The sequence below is a fragment of the Ostrea edulis genome, chromosome 9, assembly GCF_947568905.1.
Source record: "Ostrea edulis chromosome 9, xbOstEdul1.1, whole genome shotgun sequence".
Lineage (NCBI taxonomy): Eukaryota > Metazoa > Mollusca > Bivalvia > Ostreida > Ostreidae > Ostrea > Ostrea edulis.
This window is the reverse complement of record NC_079172.1, coordinates 25,526,317-25,548,044: the sequence shown is the minus strand read 5'-3', so window position 1 is coordinate 25,548,044 and position 21,728 is coordinate 25,526,317. Positions and strand designations below refer to the sequence as shown.

The following is a 21,728-nucleotide window of genomic DNA, read 5'->3' as shown; positions in this document are numbered from 1 at the left end:
CATCAGTGATTCCTCAGACTTTAATACCCGCTTTTACATTGTGACATCAGTGATTCCTCAGACTTTAATACCCGCTTTTACATTGTGACATCAGTGATTCCTCAGACTTTAACCCCCGCTTTTACATTGTGACATCAGTGATTCCTCAGACTTTAATACCCGCTTTTACATTGTGACATCAGAGATTCCTCAGGCTTTAACCCCCGCTTTTACATTGTGACATCAGAGATTCCTCAGACTTTAATACCCGCTTTTACATTGTGACATCAGTGATTCCTCAGACTTTAATACCCGCTTTTACATTGTGACATCAGTGATTCCTCAGACTTTAATACCTGCTTTTACATTGTAACACATCGGAGATTCCTCAGACTTTAATCCCCGCTTTTACATTGTGACACATCGGAGATTCCTCAGACTTTTACATTGTGATATCAGAGATTCCTCAGACTTTAATACCCCACTTTTACATTGTGATATCAGAGATTCCTCAGACTTTAATACCTGCTTTTACATTGTAACACATCGGAGATTCCTCAGACTTTAATCCCCGCTTTTACATTGTGACATTGGAGTTTCCACAGACTTTAATTGTCATTGTTTGTTTTGTTATGAAATAAAAGATTTTAAACCACTTCAATTTTTTTTAAATTTTGATATTTTACTTCAGAAAATGCTTAACTACAATGTAAATCCAATATATTAGATATCGCATCAGAAAATATTGTATCGTATCGTATCGGAAAATCTTGAGCAATATACACACCCCTATTGGCTTGCAGTCAAAATAACCTTAATGTGCAATATAAAGCAAGGGATGTCCTAAACATAAAATCACAGGTACTTGTATAGAGACATCTGAGTGTTATTAATCATAGAACCCTATATATAGGTCTACGAAGACAATGGCCCATATTTTCCATATTCACTGAAGACAAAAAACATACTAATCCAAAAATAACTTGCTTATAATTATAACTCAGTCACAGCCTTATAGTTGCACATGTACATGTACCTTAATTTCAGCTAAGAAGGCAGAAAACAATAAAAATCCTAATAAGCTGAGAAAGTTCTCCAAAAAATTGTACTTGCATGTACATAATATCATACACATTTATATCACAGAGCTGATTGAATATCTTCACCCACTTCAATTTATACACTCCTGATGAAGAAAGTTCTAAAAACTAGTTGAGTATATTCAAACAGCTGATATTCTTATCACATTACCTATTTCTATAGAATTTTCTGTATTTATGTATAGAACTTATATACTATATAACTGGATAATAGATATATGTGTGTGTGTGTATTAAATTCATCACCCCCCTTTTTTTGGATTAAACTTGCAAATGTCTTCAAATGTACAATTTGCTTCTCAGATAAACTAGCTAAAATAACACAAATATATACAAACTCTGGAGGGTTCTGCCTGACTTGAAATGAAGGTTCCAGAAAATTCTCATCTGTCTTGTTAATTTTTTTGCAGCGATATAGATCACAGCAAAAAACTTGACTGACTCTCACCAGACAAATAAACTATTTAAAGCAAGCATGAAATTCAAAGAACTATATGATAAAGTGCTCTATTTGGCCCCTGGAATTGACAGTCATGCTTTACTTCAGAATTAAGTGCAAGCCATCATTTTTCTCAATTTTACAAAATTGAGCTAGATTCAGAATTATGACATCATAAACATGATAATTTCTCATCATTTTTAGTATTCCAGCATAAATTGGCTATTACACCAGATGCAAGCTTGGACAAATTTCATATTATCGATGGCACCGATTTATCTTCTAGTACACATACAAGTAACAGAAAATTTCATTTGTCCAATGCTGCACTCAATGCTTTCCAGTGAAAACATGAGACCCATGGGCTACACTTGTTTATACAGAGATCTTACTGGAACAAGGTGTGTTCAAATAGCTAATCAGATTCAATACCAGAATTTCGTTAGCGCCTGCCTTGTAAATTGGCAGTACAATTTTTATTCTGGTCTGACTCTAGATCATTGGAGGTGTAATGGAAACAAATAGCAGAGTCATGTCTGGTTAAATGGGACTAGAATGACTTTTAGTATACACTGAATGTCAGACTTACATAAGTGTGGTAGCTAACATTGTCAGCTGGAGTGTTGTCTGTTAAATTTCAATTTCAATAACCTGGGAAAAACTAATGGCTATATGATGAGCCAAGAAGTACCAAAACTTGAACAAATGCCTAATATAAAGTATGAACGGAAAAAAATTGTTTAAAAGATTACAATCCTTTTAGCAGTTTTGAAATATAATTGATGAATCCAATACATATGTGCTTATTAACAGGTTCTAGATTTGCTGATTTTTACTTGTATATATTTCTAATCAAAGTCTAGCACATAGACATATGTTGGAACTTGGCAAAATGATGATAATTAATGGGCTAAATGTGACTGATAAATGAAAAAGCAGGGGGGTTTGGACCATCTTTAAAAAGTTTCAGCACCTGTATAGAATGAAGAACATTTACACAACATTCCATATCAATCAGATTAACTGTATTGTGGTTCTTGAAACTAATATCTTCGATCTACTAAAAAATATATGTATATGTTTGTAAACATCTACAAGTATGACAGCTTGATCAGAAAAGTTCACTTAACCATTCGACTCAAACAAAATTTAGGATTTTATATAATGGTTTCAGCTTATTTACTGTGGATTTACAGTAAGTGTGAACGACACATATCGGCAAGTACAAGACATGCTTCATCAAATATATATATATATAACTGACTCGGCCTAAATTGCAATAAAATCAGTAGCAAAGAAGTTTTCAACACTTCGTTCGTGTTCAGACCACAGGAGCTCGCCACGATTTGACCCTCTCTATTCTATATTTACATTTATTTGTAAATATAGAATAGACTATGTCAAATTTTAAAAAGACAAAAAGTTCGTGACGAGCCCGTGTCCAGACGAAATATGCTTCTCTGGGATTTTGTTTGCCATTCCCCAAAAAATTTCTCGCAGCTCTACAAATTTATAAAGACACCGATGGTACATTGTCAGGGGTACAAATATTTCTTCTTAATAAATTTTGTCTGATTTCTCTATTATATACACTCGATTTCTTTTTAATTTCATACTCGATAAACAGAAGTACATCCGGTGTGAGCTTCGTTGGTGACACTTTCGGTGCAAGAGGTCCCATGATTGCCAATTTTATAACGTGGCCTTTGTGACGCCTAATTTCTTACTGATTTCACCATAAAATAAACCCTCGGCATGTAATTTTAAAATCAACGTCATTGTTTTAGTTGGCATTGGTTTCCCCTTTTTGCAGAGTCTCTTCCGTCGTGCTAAAAGATTATGTAATGACACGCTAGTGTAAAGACACGTGTCCCTATCTAAAATTATTTTTATTCCCACCCCTTTAAATATTGGTCCAATCGCAGTGATTGTTCTTTCCTTGATGCGTCATCATTGACAGATTTGTTTTGAAATCAACTATCCGGGACCACGAATGAACTTGAGAAGCTGAGTCGTTCACACTTACTGTAAATTCACAGCAACTCCTTAAAAGATGACTTTCATGAATTCACTTTATTTTGGATCATGGTCATGGCATTCACTTTGCAACTAGAAGGCCCAACAGGTTTCTTAAAAAAATTTCAATAGCAGCTTTGGTACTGGTAATTCTGAATAGGTACTTTCTTTGCAGTTACATGGCCACAAAATGTGTAAATTGCATACAACACCATTTTCTTGTCATGTGACTCCTACATTTAGGCATTCAAAGTCTAATTAGGCATTCAAAGTAACACTAAATGCACCTCCCACACAGAAGAGCTTTTGTCCTTTAAAATGTGTGCATTTTCTTGGAAAGTGTAAGGAGAGAGTAAAGTGCTGTGCAGTTAATCATATTGAGATTGAGAGTTAGCGATGTAATTGCTTTCTTTGGACATGGTTTGCAGATGACTTGTTAACAAATCCTCAGCCAATACAGAAGGTAATACTTGCAGTGCATTCTAAAAGTAAAATCTTTTGATAAAGTCTTTGCAAAAGACACAACTGAAGAATTATGCCCTTTTTCATAAAAGAACTGGTGCTAGGGAACCTGACTACCACAAGGCATGCCTTTCTCTCTGAGTGCTCAAACAGCCAAAACACGACCAATTTACAGTGTTGTGACTGTGAGAAACTTATTTAATTTATTCAGGGTTAAACTTGAGTGTCAGGAAAGTGCTCTACTGCTTTGAATTTGATATCTTGGTCAATACTCATGTTGTAGCTTAAACCCAAGGACAATACAACAGTTCCACAAATTTTGGTTTCGATGGAGAAAGTATATCTACGTTAAAGTAAAATTGACTTGTCAGTCTTCAATTGAAGTAATGTACTTCAGCTCAGGGTGCTTTCAATTTGTTCTCAATAATGTGGACCTAATAAGGAAGACTGCTACCCAATTGGCAAGGCCTGCAAGACTGTGAAATCTGCTACCTTAAAAGCAAACAACTTAAAATGCAAACATATTAAGCAATGTAAAGTTAAATGCTAAAACAAAAAACGATACAGAGATTATTTGTGTTTGAATGTTTACTCAAACTTGATTTGTTTGTGAATAAATGCTGAGAGAAATGCCTTGATCCCTTGTCACTTTTATTTGAAACAAGAGCTCTGCAAAACAGCGCATACCCACGCAATGTAGGCAATCATGCATGTAGTAAATTTAATGCAAGTCCCGTAGTGACCTTGACCTTTGACCCCAAAATCAATAGGGTTTTCCTATCTTGATAACAAAAAGTTACATTTGAAGTATCAAATCAATCCAGCAAAAAATTGGCCTGTAGAGTGTCCACGGGGTCAGTGTTATACACACACACACTTTTACACACATATGAACAGTCCAGTATCTATATCCCGGGGCCCTCTCGCAATACATTGCAAATGGATAACAAAAAAGGGGAAATGCCTCCGAGTCAGATCCCTCATAAAATTTCTGAAAAAGTGGCCCGAGAACAAAGGAACTAATTTTTTATGGCCAAAATTACAGGTTTTTTTTTTTGTTATAAGGATTGGATCTGTAGTTCTCCAATCCACCCCATTTTTTGTGTCCCAGAAAGCTACAGTTCTGCAGCTACATATTCAATTGTACTATTTATAGTATATTCACACTTCCCAAAGGTTTTTACCCATTGTAATAATGGGCATTTCCTCATGAGTGTGATGCACATGAACAATATGTGCGCACGAATCATTATAAATATAGTATGTCTTTTTTTGACAGCTGGGAATTCTGACCGAAATGAAAGTAGAACGTAGCTATAAAAATAAATTACATGAGGGCATGAATTGTAACACTTCATGCTGGCATACTTTTCATGAAGCGCCAACATGCTTCATGAAGTATGCTGGTGTAAAGCATAGCAGCTCATCCCCTCACATATTTTGAAAACCTAAGTTGTGCAACTTTTCTGGATAATCTTTAACTATATAGTTATGTTCTTTGAAATTACATCATATACTGCATGGCCAGGTTTACTATTTCTTTTGCTTGAGTAAGACATTCAACATTTCTTAATCCTTTGGAGTGAACCTTGACACATTTGAACTTGACACATCAAATGATACTCACTGCCAATTTCAGTAGATGTAGAATTCAATCATTTCACACTGCAAGCTATTAAAACTTAAAACACAGAAAACAAGCAAAATTAACACTTAATTCAGATGGACTATAAAAGATAAAGAGGGGGGATTGTCATAAAAACTATAATAACATGTTCCTGGCAATGTAGATGTAAAGCAAAGAGTAAGCTTGTCAGCACAGAAACACAATGTCAGACAGCTATGAACCTATCAATCAGCAGTCCTAGAGACCCTAGTCCTGAACTACTGCTTGTTCTGTGTTCAGATACAATCTGTCTGATATATAAATGTAGGTCACACGTCAACCACCAAAAAACACTTATAGTCCATATTCACAACATTTCTTGTATTGTTTTTATGCTGTCTTCGCAAAATATTAAGATTACCAACACTACACAAAATGAAAGATGCAGCAATGTACATTTATGAAATCAAGATTGCTGCATTGTTAGTACAGATGTAATAGCTGTACATGTTGTATTCAAAAATCCTTAGAAAGACAAATACAGTAAGAAATCAGTTACAGAAAAAAATACCTCTACAATCACAAATAAATCATACAAATAAAGATGGACAACCCACTAACCACTCACACAAACCCGTAATTCATTATCTCTAAAACAAATTATGATTCAAAACTCTCTGAACATAAGAGAAATATGATAGATAATAAGAAATTTGATACATGAAAAGAGAATGATACAATAGACTATATCAATTATCCAAAATGTATGTATTTCATCTCCTGACCAAATGGATTTTAACACAAATAAATGTTCAGTAATATGACTTGGATTTCATGTAAAGTTCGATAGATCTACATTGACATTTTCTTTGAATTTTCCATTTCTCGAGAATAATACATATGATTTTGTTTAAGACAATCACTGCAATTCATTTCTTTAACATTGATATATGTTTCTCTGATACATTAAATTGTTAAAAATAAATTCTGTAAATGCTGCAAGTCCGAGGGACTTGCCTATTATTGTATGATAATAAAAATGACTGCATTTCAGATTAAAATACAATTGAAAGGTTCATAACTCCATATTTTTGGGGATTCTTTTTTTTTTTTTGTATGTGACCCGTCGAGATAGATCGCTGAAGACGCCAATTAAAATAAAAAGATTTAAAAATTTAAATACTGGCTAGAATTTTTAAAAAAAAAATCTCAAACTTAAGTTTAAGTTTTCTTTTATTTGAGCTATCAAAATTTGAGTAAAATCTCAGACTTAAGTCCAAGTTTCGGCTTGAGATTGTTTCAAGAAATCGAACCCAGGTTTTTATTTAATCATTTGATGATATGTAATATAAAAACAATAACAAATCTCTAAATTCAACCTGGATTTGGATATTTCCCTATGGGACTTCACAAAAATTGGCCCCTCTAGTTCCAGCTTGGATTTCTCCAAAAAAAATCTCAAACTTACCGCGAGTTTGAGTTTTCTTTTATTTGAGCAACCAAAATTTGAATAAAATCTCAGACTTAAGTCCTATTTTTTACTTAACTTGTTTTCGAGAAATTTAGGCCTGGAATCGACCATGTGAAAAAAAAAAATTTCAACCCCTGCCTATATTTTATGTGCTTGAAAGTATACATTTACAGTGTCATCTTGGTACATCGCCAGCTTTTGTCCCAGCCTAGCTACTTTTGTGTTACTATGAGGGTAGTATTATAAAGAGTTTGATTATTTTAGTTCAATCAATTTGAAAAAAAAAGTGGTTGATCAATTAACAAATAATTGTTCTTTTTTTTTTTTTTGTTCACATGACAGACAAGATATGTAGATGCACGAAATTGTTTTGTTTTTGAAACTTCGTTAAATAGTGGAATGTTATGTGACTGTGCATTTGTAAAACACATTAATTATATGTACAACTGATTCATTTTTATCATGGTAGGTTCTACTGTAAATGAATACGTCGAGTGGTTGACAAACCCATGTAATTGGCTGTGACTTTTTTCTGGATCACAAATATATGACATCACACACATCACTAGGTCACATGGTACACAAAATTTACAGTAGCTGATAGTAGTTTCGTTTCTATGTTGTTTACTGCAATTCTACTGGACAATTTCAGAGACAATTTTCAAAAGATTATATTCAAGTTATAATCGCAATTACCTATATACTTACCTGTTTTCAGGACACATGCTAAATTAAGATTGGTTATGATTCAACAAACAGACCATTATGTATAATTATGGCTCATGAACCCTAAATGTTGACATTGTTATCGGAAGGGGGGGGGGGGGGGGGGAGGGGGGGATAAAGGTATTTTGATGCTTTGTACCTGAAAGCGGGTGGTGGATGGCAATTGGTGAGATTGGTGTATTTAGTATGCATGGAATCTGTTCTACACATTTTGATGGTGGTATACAGGGGTGGTGACATAACGAGGTGACACTGTATACCAAAAAATACAGAAAAATGTAAATTTACAAAAAAATGTCAATAATAAAATGACTTTGTTAAATAGAGTATATGAAGTGTGCAAGCATTAATTGCACACAAAAAAATGCATAACCTGTATCCATGGCTTATGCAAATTTTTTCTGCAATGTTTTATATGACATTCATCTCCAATTTAACAAACCAAAGAAAGCAATTTATTCTTTAAATCAGAGAATACATTTGGAAATGTAAATATTCTAATATCACTGTCATGTTTCAACCTTTTAAAGAGGTCCACTTAAATAGGTCCTTGAATCCAGAAATTCAGTCTGAAATGAAAGTGCAAATTTTTTCCCCCATTGATATTTGAGGTCTAGAGAAAACATTTCAACTTTTCGCTATCTCAGCAATTTGCAAATCAATTAAAAGCACTGCCATCGTCTCCCTCAGAACTAGGATTAATACAGCGTTTGGAAGGCTGCTAATTACAAAGTCAGGGAAACACAAATTATTGATTAGGATTACAACAATGTGTCATTAATTGAGTCTAACTGTATAGTCCCTCTTATGCATGCCTACTACTTTGAGATGGTAGGGATAACCCAAAGAGCAGCTCCATTGATCCCATCAAATACTATTTGCATATATGTACATGTATACCAGCTGGACCATAAGCCAAATGACAGATGGCCTGTCAGACAAATTGCAACAGAAATTATTGTTAAACTGTGTGTTTACTGAAAAAATTTGCTTTGGCCTCATCTTCTAAATATTTTATAGAAGAATAAGATAAAAAAAATTTAATTGATATCGATTCCTATCATCATGATAAATCTAAATCGACACACAAAGAGTTTCAAGTTCTCGAATAAAATATCCATTAACTACATTTCAACTTGATTCTTGTGAAAGTTTTCTACTGCTTTCCAAGAAATTTTAATTAACGAGGCTTGCCTTTCTCTGATTACACAGGAGAAAAAACTAGAGTTGCATGTCCTTGCAAAACTATAACATATCCCATGTGGAGCACACCAAAAACTCAGGGTACATGTATATTTCAGAAACTGTACATTTGAACACCATATTCTTTCTAAATAACCTTTGATGTACTAGCCTTGTACTGCAATATAATGCTCATGCCAAAATTTTACAATCCCAATTCCTTGGCATGAAATATTTTTTTAAAATTACTGCATATATATATCTTCTAATCAAAATAAGATGGGGCAGGTAATACACCTAAAATGTATTAAACAGAGCATCTGCACTATACGGTACTTAGGCAAGACTTTTTATCTATAACTTGTAATGATGTAGATTCCTTATTTACACAAGTACTTAATATTGCGATCTCGTATATATGTCAAATTGCGAGAACATGAATTTTGATCAAGGAATTTCACATGTATTTCAGCAATATAAAAATTAAAGCGAATAATTTTATTTTACAAGTGATGCTTCTCATGAAAATATGCGCTAATAAATTCCTCACATATATTTAGCAATTTACAGAAAAGACCTAAATTCTATCACCCCTGTCTATATACAAACACACAGACAGATTCCAGTAATAAGGCTGCAATACATCAGAGACTCAGGAGGTACAGTAAACAATTCAACATGGGACCACACCATGATTGGTTGTAAGGTTCATTTTGATTGAATACAGCCAGTCATTGATAGCATAGAAATAAGTAATCAAAGCAAGAATCCAAAATTTGCAAGTGCAAAAATGAGATATATATGTGGAAAATCCAGCACTGTAACCTTAATTGGCTAGCGAGTATGGCAAACTCCATAAAATTTTCAATTCTTGTAATACCCAAAAATTCACATAATTTTTTGTGCTTATAAGACTGGAAATGGCACTGTGATTCCAATAAATGTAGTATCAGATTTCAACAATATTTCTGCTAGAGACTTTAAAATGGTTTACCAACATCTCATGAAATGGACGAGTACAAAACCATAACATAGATGACATTCATGTGTTTCAGCAAATACATGTAACTTAGAACTACATGCACAATGTCTTATTGTCCCCCATGATTATACCGATAAAGACAATCACTGTACCCGAATTATCTAATTACCATAAAATTGATGACAGACACGCAAGTAAATTTCTACATGTACTAATTCCTGCATCTAGCTACATTGATGTACATAAGACAAACCTGCTTATTTTCTGAACTCTATACCTGTAGCTGCCCTGCTTTAATGTACATTAGTGTATATATGTGTCCTAATAATTATGACAATCAACAGCCATCTTCTTGTGCTTTTGAAGTGGAGAAAGAATTCTAATGCAACTGCTTCATAATCTGCATTTTCGTTAGCTAATGCACTAAGGTTTGAGAAAGGTTAAACACAAAAAGCTTTTGATTGTGACATCCTAGTAGAAAGACATAAAAACCATAACGCCAACAGTCAACTTTTTGCGACATACATATGGATTTCAGAGTTTCGGCAGGGAAGCAAGAGCGCAAATTTACGCCAACTCATGATGATATAAAATTTAAACTGTATATGGGGAAATATTTGCCCTCGTTTTATTTTCATCCCCTTTGCCCTTAATTGTTATCAGGGGGCAAATTTAAGACTGGGCAAAATTGTCTTTTTTTTTCTCTTATCTTTCTTTGCACACAACTGTGTCTCGGCGAATTTGCACAGAGCAATAGAAACCATCAGCAAGAGCAGAAAGGCAAAAATAACACGAGACGAAAATAACCCTGTATGCAGTAGTACATCAGTTTCAATTGCACCAAATTTTAGACACACTAAAGTAAATACATATACAGTATTACATCTGTAGGTCAATGAATGAAGAGGTATATATGTGAAGCATATCATGAAGAGTTGCATCAGAATGAGAATAACACACTTGTATTTAGATTTAAGGTCGTTAATACAGGTACTGGTTTGACGGTTTCCAAACATATGTTTTATGGACTCCACTTTCTCATCACAAGTAAAATTTATTTTGCAACCAATAAACCAAAATTAACTACCTAAAATCTAAATTGATAGTAGTTATTCATTAATTCTGACTAGTTTTAGTTTGTATCCATTATAGACTTACCTTGAATGCGTTGAATTTGTTCTCCCACTCTAACAGAGAAAGATTCGCCTTGGCTGATGTGAACATGGACCACATGTTGGTGATTTGCTGCCGAATTATGATTAGAACAATTCTGTGGACTAGATCCCCGTGGGGAGGGTTTGGAATTGGGAGAGAAACTGTTTGGAGATGTACTTTGATTTGTAATGGGGCCATTGTTTGTGATGGGATGACATGTGACAATTGAAGGTGGTGAATTTGTGGCTGCTGCAGCACCGCTAGCTGTTACGTCCACTTCCCCGTTCGCCACAATCTCTGTTTCATGACTCAAACTGTCGTTTGAACTCAAATGCCCATTCTGTTTCACCTCTGAACATAATCCATTTGTTGACACTTCACTGATGTTGGCATTGTTCTGGTTTGTATCCCCTTCTGTTTCTTGAGGATCCGATGCAGTCTCTTTCTCCATCACATCTTCTATCCTTTCCATTCTCTTAAGTAATCTTCTACAAACATGAAACACTGAGATTAACCTTCAAAATATTCACTGCCTTTACATCCTTGGCTATTTTTCGAGCTCTACTTTTGCTATACATTGTGTCTGCACATCGTCTGGGTTTTTCCAGTATTGCTCCATTTACAAGCAAAGCAGTACTTAAATATGTGGAAATCACTCGCATAAGAATAATGTATAATAAATTTGTATAAATTTTTTAAAATATATATTATAAATTCGACTCATGTAATGCATAATTTGTATCCAAGTATGAACCAATAAACAATCGATACACAATCACGATCCATTGACATTGCATCCAAAATCAGTAATGCCTTAATGGGTGTCTGTGCATAAGATTGAGATGTTATTAAATATCAATAAGAGCAGAAGAGATCAATACTAAGGACGGCTATGAAAAGCAGACAGCCTCCTTTATCCTGGCGTACCCACACATCATTGTATTACAGTCATTCATTCACTTTCTTCTCATTTCTAATCATTCCTCAGGCAAGCAATAACTATTGGGTCAATACTCTGCATTAACACCTACCCTGATAAGTGAGCAGTTAATAATGCAAGGGACACAAAGGTATACCTTTTATTATCTATTGCAAGTGGTGTATATCAATTGAAAGACTAATAACTACAAACAGTGCTCAATCCTCCCAAATAAAGATCAAGAAAAATTATTTTTAACAGAAAAACAATTTCAGATTTTTTTTTCCACCCACAGTATTTTGGATTACATATATATATATATATATAAACATGTATCGTTTAGATCCTAGGGGTAAACGTAAGGTTAGGTGTTATAATTGTTTGTTTGTGCTTTATATTAAATATTCTAAACAATTGCATCGAGAGATCCACTCTCCTTATAAAATATCTTAAACACTGAATGACACAGCGACTGTGCGAGATTGCATCAGTGTGTATAAGTAGCGCTTTAGGAGCATAACAAAACTTCCTTTCTAGGGAAGTCTTTGTGGCCGAGTGGACTTACGCACTGGTTTGACAATCTTGCTAGGCGGTGGGTGCCGTACGTCGCTGGTTCGACCCCGGGCTGGGGCGAAAATTTTCAGTACCTAGTTGTGATTATTTAGTGCTTTATATATATATATATATACTCCGCAAATAATCAAACATGTCAACTAGTCTTTCTTTTACATATTCTGTAATACAATACTTTAAAGGCCAATTCAACTTAATTGATAGATTATCATCCCCGCCCCTAAAAAATCGGCCTGCTCCGATTTTTTTATTTTGCGAGACTTAATAAGATTTCCGTGAAATTTTCATTTCCGACTCCGGTATTTACACTTCTTGTTTACATTTCCAGAACGTGAAAAGCCGCATGAAGAAAATAGATATGCATGTTTTCTTAATTTCTCACGTTCTTACAGGCGTAAATGAAAGGAGGGGATTAATGTTCTTCATATCTTGAAGAAGTTTCGTATGTTTTTGTGTTTGAAATTAAACCTTAACCTTGAATTCGTCTGTGAAATAAGCATAGATTGCTATCCATTTAAATTATTTAAATGATGCACTTCTGTTGACAAAAACTCATTTGTCATTAATATTTTTCTAAGAAAATAAAAATAAAAAAATAAAATCCTCCCACCCGCCCCATAGTTTTTGGTGACCCTGGATGATAATCTACTAATTACATCTGTAAGTTGAATTGGCCTAAAGTTCCATAAAGTAGGACATCCCCTCTAAACATGGCTATACTCCCAAAAGTAACTCTCCAGCAACCTTGATGTTCAACATTCAAACTCAGAAATGCAAAATTTAACAAACATGCAGAATTTTATAATAAGATTTTCATTCAAGTGACCTAAACAGTTTGCAATAAACTTCATCATAGACAAGTCTTGTACAGTAAAACTTGTTCATATAAAATATGGGTATATATGAAAAAATCTTAATTATCAAAATGAACAGCAACAAATAAGAGTAATCTCTTAGATGCATGTAGATTTTCTAAATTTCCTTTCCAGTGACCTTGACCTTCTACAATTAACTCTGAAAATCAACAAAAATGCATATCTTTTATCATAGTCAAATTTTCTATAGTAAAATTTGTTTATAATGAATGAGGATAACAAATTTTTATTGTAAAGAACAGTTTGAGAAAACTGTCATAACCCTCATAAATCTTTGTAAGAAAAAATGGTTTAAGGAACTAAGTGGTAGTAAGGAATTATTGGTTATAAGGAAATAATACATGTATCAATTAATTTCCAATATATCTTTTTGTTCATAGGGAATCTATTCATGTATTCAAAATTCACTTAAATTGCAGTAAACTTACTACATATTCAAGTCTGTGATCAAAGAAATTCTTTAATTAATATTGAACGTTCTGTTCACTAAAAATACATGTTTATCATATTGCTGAAAAAAGTATACGCCTTTTCATTTTTTCAATACAAGAAAACTCTTTCTAGGTATAAAGACCTTCCTCACATGGATATAAGAAATCTCAGTTGCAATGAATTATACGGTCAGCAAATATTACTGTAGTAACACTCAACAATAACACTTTCTATATCTTCAGAACAACTCAATCCAAAAATATCGTAATCAACTTTCCTCATAATTAAAACAGAAGATAGTCCAATACTGAAACTGATCAAAATCAAAACTTGTGAAAAAGATTTAAAATTAACACACACACACACCTCCCCCCAATAAACAACTGCCATAATTGCATTCAAAAATCATTTTAAAATTCTACAGTTTTGAAAACATGTAAAACTATATTTGTATTGATGCTACAATCAGATTAAATGACCCCTGCTCATTTCTCCATAGTCTCAGAACTAATGGTGTGCTTAATGGGCTTTTTTTTTTTTACCCCTGGAGACAAAAGTGTCCACAACAAATTGATGAACAATCTGTATTCTTCTACAACCAGTATCCATGTACCTTGTGTTGTCATATGCCATTATCTTTAAAAACAAAACAACTATATATATATTTCAATAGACTTGGATCCCTTGGGGATGTGGGTTAGAATAGGCCCTCAGTACCCCTTGCTTGTCGAAAGAAACTAAATGGGACAGTCCTTTTGATGAGACCTCAAAAACCGAGGTCCATGCAGTGTCATAGCAGGTGTGGCACGATAAAGATCCCTCCCTGTTCAAAAACCATAAGCGCCGAGCAATTTTGTAGCCCTTCACCGGCAATGGTGACTTCTCCATACGAGCGAAATTTTCTCAAAAGGGACGTTAAGCAATAAAAATTTAATCAATCAATAGACTTGGAACTTTCCATTAAAATCTTAATTATTAAAGGCTTAGTATTGTATAGCAATATCACACTAGGATAAAGGAGGCAATGGAAAGTGATGGGGGGGGGGGGGGGGGGGGGGGGAGAGACTTCCGGCTTAACTTTAGACAAACACAATGTACCAGTTACGCTGATGTTATATAACGGGAGAAAGTAAATATTTAATGTGATTGCACTGTACTTAGAAAATGACAATATGACATTGTCAAAGCCTCCTATTGGCCATGATGACCAAAGAACTGGGTAACTCTGAAAATGATTATCTAGTACACTGTATAAATCGTCAATTGGTAGAACACAATTTTATTTGGGATTTTCTGTCAGAACCAGGTTTCCCTCAGTTTTAGAGTAAAACTCAAAAGTCAAATCAATATAAATTACAAAACTTTTCACAAACCTATCTATCGATCATGTTTCAAAACCTTGAAAATAAGCTCACAAAGCATGGACCATGTTTCAACAATGTGACAAATGTCCCAACATATGTCCTATATAATACAGGGATTCTCATTGAACTGAACCATCCTACATTTGTTCTGACACAATTGGATTGCACAATTAACAAAAATTGTAACATATGCAATACTGCCATAGCACTATAGAAAGCAACTCACATAAGCATCTTTGGAAACAAAAATGAAAACTCAGACAAGGAAACCATATTCAGGTTTAAAACCAGACAGTATGTAGGTGGTACAATCTTTGTACCTAACATTAGTCAAGAAATAATAAGGGAAAAAAGATTTATTAAAAGATGCCATACTTTGAAACGTATGCTGCAGTAATCAATACCTCGGCAATCCACTATAATCAGCAATACTGAAGTGGTTACCCATATCAAAGGAAAAACACAGCCCTGACAATTTTCCTGAATAACAAGTAAAACAGAACAAGAATTTTATTCTAAATACTACTATTAAACGCTAAATACCAAATTACTGCAGTTAGACAAATAGTGAAGTCAATGCTTAAATTGAGGTAAATTATTTCTTCTCTAAATCCTTTCCAGAAATATGCATTATACATACACACAAAATATGTATATAGGTACAACTGTATAAAATTAAAAAGTATATGCTTTACCATTCTGTCACCCATAAATCATTTCAAAAAGTTTTGTCCGTCAATCCTAGCAGATACAATTCTGTTATCATCCAGCTAATAAATGAGAAACCCTTCAAAAACGCTTCTTGAGACACTGGTCAAAGTGTCATCTCAACAGATAATGCTGTATACTGACAAGCCTCGTGTCAAAGTAGAGCTCAAAAAGATGAGAGTCTGCTAAATGTATGGAAATCAATATCACTTGTTTAATATTCAGGTACAAATTGATACTTATGGCTTCAGCTGTGTGAAACAGTAGCCCGTTCAGACGTCATGGTCTAGGTGCATGACTGCATGCCATGGTTTCTGGGGAGCCATCTCATGAAATGCAACAAACTACCCCTACATGTAGTGCTTTGGACCCAATCCTTTGTGTCTCACATACCCTCTGTATCTAAAATTAATCTATTACCTATCAATCTGCATTATATGGCATCTAGATCAATAATAATGACTAAAACACACACAGAGATGTTTTATGTGTGTGTGTATACATGTATAATTATATTTACATATATAAAGATAAAAAAAGAAACACGAAGACTCTTAGTAAAGCTTTAGCGCTTTCATTTCAAATCTTCAGAAGCTTCTGAAGATTTGAAATGAAAGCGCTATATCAAAGCTTTACTTTGATTTTCTTTTATATCTTTTTACCTATAACTTTTTCTAACTACCACGCGGTATTTCATCATAATTTTCTAGATCAATATCAATAATGACTAGCAGAAAAAATCTAATATTTCACACACACACACACACACATGTATTCTACCTCCAAGCATTTTCTAAAGTTCTATTTCGGAGACTGGCTTTCCTAATTAATACATTAATACCAAATCTCATTACCATATTGACTGAGTCTAGAGGACCATTTGTTGTACATATCAACATGTGTATCCCACTTTCTTAGATCAAACAATTTACATTTTCCGTTACCTGACTTATTGACAAATGAAAAATAGCTGACTCCAGACTAATATATGCTGAACTTTTCAAAACCAGATTATCTGCACTGAATCACGTTAGACACATCATCATTTATACACCACCAACAGACTAATCCGGAACCAGTGCGACAATTGCCAATTGCGTATGGTCTTTCCCATCCCATCTCCTCCCTCAACGCATGCTGTAGGCGAAGAACAATCAATGTCTGAAATGTCAGCCAGGTTCCAATTTTAATCATATTCCCACAAATCTATAAAATGCTAGGCCATGAAAATCAATTCATGAAAATTGATATTGACATAGAAGTATTACCTCCTCCCTGAAGCAAAATAATAAATTCTACAGATTTTTTATTGTATTTTGGTCAAATCTTACAGTTACTGTAAAAGATGTTGCAAAATTCTTTCACTGTACATGATGAGGTTTTAATAAAATAAACAGCATCAAATTACTGTTATTGTTCAATCCCATTGCAAGATTCTCTTTCCAGATTGATGCCCATTTCTTTATCACGGTCATCAGTTTCCAAAGCACACAGCCATGTACAAGTGTTGGTTCTTAACAGTAATGTGAATACGACCAGAAAAGTAAACAAGGTAAGGGCACAGAATTAAAAGGTATTCTACTCATTGTCCTCTGTCATATGTAATGATGAACAAATACCCACAGGCACCATGTAATAGATGTAATTCACTCTTTAGTCCCATGCAACCTAAATAGATGTCACCTACAATCACTTTCACAGTAGCACAAAAAAAAACTCCAAACAATACCAACAGCTGACAATGGACAGTTTTTGTACAAAATAGAACACTGGCATTAATCATGCATGTTAGTCAATGTGTTTTATCCCCCATTAACTGTACAAAAAACATGACATGAAAAGACATGTATACTTCATATAACATCTCATGTAAATATAGATTGCATCATTTCATACAGTTTAAGCATGTAAATTCAAAAGTTTCAAACCATTAACACATGCACAGCTTATTCAGTAAATAATTACATAAATAAGCAGTCGAAACCAAATTGGTGCATGGACTTAAATGTTCACATGATAAGTCCTTACAGAACAATGCACAAAATCAAACTGAAGCCCTAAATCGAATAAATGGCCCATGATTTGATCAAAGCTGAATCTACATAGCACGTTCAATTAGTGACAGCAAACTTTAGCCTTGTTTTCTGGTGAACTTCACATTTATACATCAACCTTGGACTGTAAATTTAATTTACCACTACCAATCCCTCCAGTCCTTTGGTCCATAGGTGAACAAACCTTACACACCTATAAGGAAGTGCATCATTCTGATCTGATGACCTAAGCTTAGTTTCATTATTACTTACTTTTACTTTCTCATGTAAGAAAATTTGACCCTTTACTTAAAAATTTCTAATCTTTTACACACATCATGACATGAAGCCAAGAGAGCAGCCCAAAACAGAACAAGATGGAGAACAGCAGTGCAGGTCCTATGTTCCGAACGGAACGAAGAGGACTAAGTAAGTTACACACATATCAAAAGATGATGTATAACAAGATAGTTAAAAGAAACCAATAATATAAAGTTTACAACAGACAGACAGACATACACATGACAGGAAAAACTCCAGATTCAAACAAAAAAGGCTGTTTCACACTATTAGAAATATAATATACTTTATAATATACTTATTTACATGCCTACCAAAGTTATATTGAGGATGGAATTATTTCTGTGAAGCAGAGTGAAGTGGGATAAAAGGAGAAAAAAACTTTTTGTCTCACCATTACATAACAACAAAACATATGTCTGCCCAAGTTCAAACACCAACATTTTACACACTGCAGGTCTGGTGCGGGGGCCCAGAGGGAGAGTTACAGCGTGTGTTTGCATTTTCAAAATGAACAGACAATCAACCGCACATGGTTTTTAAATTCACTCTTCAACATGCTAAATAAGTTTCAACTTTACAAAGGGGATACATGTGGTACAATATTGTTTCATGATCACAAAATATGTGTTAAAGAAAAACCTGAACAACTCACAAATCTGTAAATATTTTCAAAACATGATAAAAATTAAGTATCTCTGGAATTACCAAACAGAATTGTGTAGACATTACTTATGTTAGATCTATAAAATAAATCAGTTACAGAAACTGTATGAAATATAATCTATATATATTTCAAACCACTAAAAGACAATTTAATTACTAAAATGATTGCATTAAATTATGCTGTTCAAGGTAAATGTCACAAAGATAAGAATTTAATATACCAAACAACCCTCGATAAAGATTCCATTTCAACATTGTACACAACATTTTCTGTTTATCAAAGGGGGAAAATGCACACACATACAGTTTATATGCCTTATCATGCCTACCAAGTCATACACTGCACAAAAACTGTGGATAAACCCCTGAAAATTATCAGAATAAGCTACTCCATACCATGTCTCTTATCTGTCTGGGTCAACCTCTCAAAGAAAAACCATCAAACAGAGACTGTTTGTTTACAAACACATGACAAGACTCTGTGACAAGGTCCTGTTTAATCTACACACTGCTTTCATTGTTCTTACATAAGTGCTCAGTGAATGCCACACATCCATAATGCATTCTGATCCCCCCCCCCCTAAAAAAAAACTGCATTAATCCAGTCATATACAATGTATATATATATATATATATATATATATATATACAAAACTACAGGGAGCTAAAACGCATAGATCTACTGCAAAAAAAGGGGGAGGGGGAGGGATATCAACAACCTCAGTAAATGGTAATAAAAGAAACATAACCAGAAAAATCATTAATCTTATCATTTCATTGATTTTTTTTTTATAAATTCAATAAACTTACATTTTGACCATTCTGTTGTCCAAAGTTCCAGTTATCTTGTAACAATAATTATACAAAAATGAAAACAAATTGCTGTACGCTATTTTGTGACTTCAATTTGGTACTGAATAGCTGTTCAACACGTTCCACGGTACTCATTATTGAAAACCAATTTCTGATGACGACAGCATCGAACAGCATCACCCACACTCTTATAGCAACTTCGTCATCACTACCAACTTTGACAACTTAAAAAAAAATTCTATATTTATTGATCATACAACACAGTCTGTGTCATGTCATTCTTGTCAAATACACAACAACAAAAACTAAATTAGTTAGCAAAACATACCGAAAAAATATATGAAAATAAAATTAAAGATTGGTTGTAGATCTACAGAGCTGCAGTTGCAGACAATATTCTCGAGTCAAAAAACAAAGATGGTAATTTTGTTAAGAGTACTCCGTGCATGAATTGACAAAATAGGTTGCCGAAATAAGGGCATTAATTCATATGCATTTCAAAGAAAAAAACTCAATGAATTAAAGTAAATCCTTACCAAACACACAGAAGTTCATACAAGTCCCATTGACGTGTCATACACACATACTTAGAAAAAACTCATATCAATGTTACAGTGAGGAATGCATAAAAAATCCCAAATTAAATTTACAAGTTTTGATATAAATCACATTATATTATTTTTATTCAAACTTTACAGTGCTTTAAAATTGCATAACTTTTAAGACAAATGGTTGGTTTAAACATTTTACCTGGTTTCTCACAATACCGCCATTTTGAATATATTTTGGGACTTTTAGTCATGCATTATGGGAGCTTCACCCGGAGTTCCTCTAGAATTTACATACATTTGATAAGGCAAAATTCTACTGTAAACAAGTTACGAATATGCTACACATGTGGGTTTGTTTATTATTCAACTTTACTACAAGTGTCACGACTTTCCCTTTATCGACACATTTGGGTTTCCTCAAACGAATTTTGTCAAATCAGGCTGCTCAATTCAAAGTTTGCGATGTGTTACCAAAAATAATTTAATCTTATTCAATTATCAATATCAATCATTTATATAGTGATTTACACCGATCAATAATAATATTGATCAATTCATTGAAATATGAGTACGAAAACTTCACTTTACGCAATCAAACAGTTTCTCTGAGAGAGAGAGAGAGAGAGAGAGAGAGAGAGAGAGAGAGAGAGAGAGAGAAAGAAAGAAAGAGAGACCGAGACCCACCCCTCTTGTCTTCACTTGTAATTCAAACTGCTTACATATTCTATTAACTTCTCTATATTATATATCGTCTTGAGAATTTCAAGTGAATATTTTCTTACCGTGTATGGATTCTAAATTTAAATTATATTACGTCATCGATCGATAGTCAAATACCAGTAGTTAAATGGTCAACGGAAATATAATTTATATATATAGTTTGGAATTACCTATAGAATTTGTTACTTTCTGTATCATAAACATACATCCTTCTCTGCAAAAGCAGTATCTAATTTCCGGAATTTAAGTTACATATATAAGTTAAGAAAAGCCACAATGAAAGAAAAATGAAGTTTGCATCATGATTAATTGTGTAATCAAAATATATTGCATAACAGTAACGGTTACACTTCCTTACTGAAACATAATCCAGAATTTCACATAATGAAATCACCAGGCATTTTTAAACATCAATGAAACTTATCTGTTTTAGATAATTCATTTTCTTTCGATGAACATATTTGGGGATGTTTCATCTTTCTTCATATTCGAAGCATATCCGTTTGATTTTTTGAAAAGATTTTTTTTTTTTTTTTTTTGGTGGGGTGCTTACTGAGCAAAAGGTGTGTGTAGTACACATTTAATGCCATTGAAACATGCAACATGCAGGGACCCAGAGAAAAGAAATCCCCAAGGAGCTTCTGTGGTACTTAAGC

General features: G+C 33.7%; 2 protein-coding genes across 3 annotated transcripts in view; both read right to left on the bottom strand.

Annotated features, from left to right (window-relative positions):
• The window catches only part of LOC125657829 (fibronectin type-III domain-containing protein 3a-like), a 52,774-nt gene extending 44,019 nt beyond the window's left edge, over nt 1-8,755 (bottom strand). Inside the window, exon 1 of the mRNA XM_056149944.1 lies at nt 505-8,755. The gene's annotated coding sequence lies outside the window, so the exon portion shown is untranslated. The remainder of the gene's footprint in view (nt 1-504) is intronic.
• Nucleotides 8,756-10,321: 1,566 nt separating this feature from the next.
• Nucleotides 10,322-20,024, bottom strand: LOC130050295 (uncharacterized). 2 transcript variants are annotated; one of them, XM_056149947.1, is made up of 2 exons: nt 19,799-19,974; nt 10,322-11,606 (listed from the first exon to the last, which is right to left on the bottom strand). In XM_056149947.1, the coding sequence occupies exons 1-2, from the start codon at nt 19,807-19,809 to the stop codon at nt 11,096-11,098; spliced, it is 522 nt and encodes a 173-aa protein (XP_056005922.1). In that variant the 5' UTR covers nt 19,810-19,974; the 3' UTR covers nt 10,322-11,095. The 2 variants fall into 2 exon arrangements, 1 of the variants encoding a protein (XP_056005922.1); XR_008798735.1 differs by lacking the exon at nt 10,322-11,606 and adding an exon at nt 15,688-15,761 and having other exon boundaries at nt 19,799-20,024.
• Between the last annotated feature and the right edge of the window lie 1,704 nt (nt 20,025-21,728).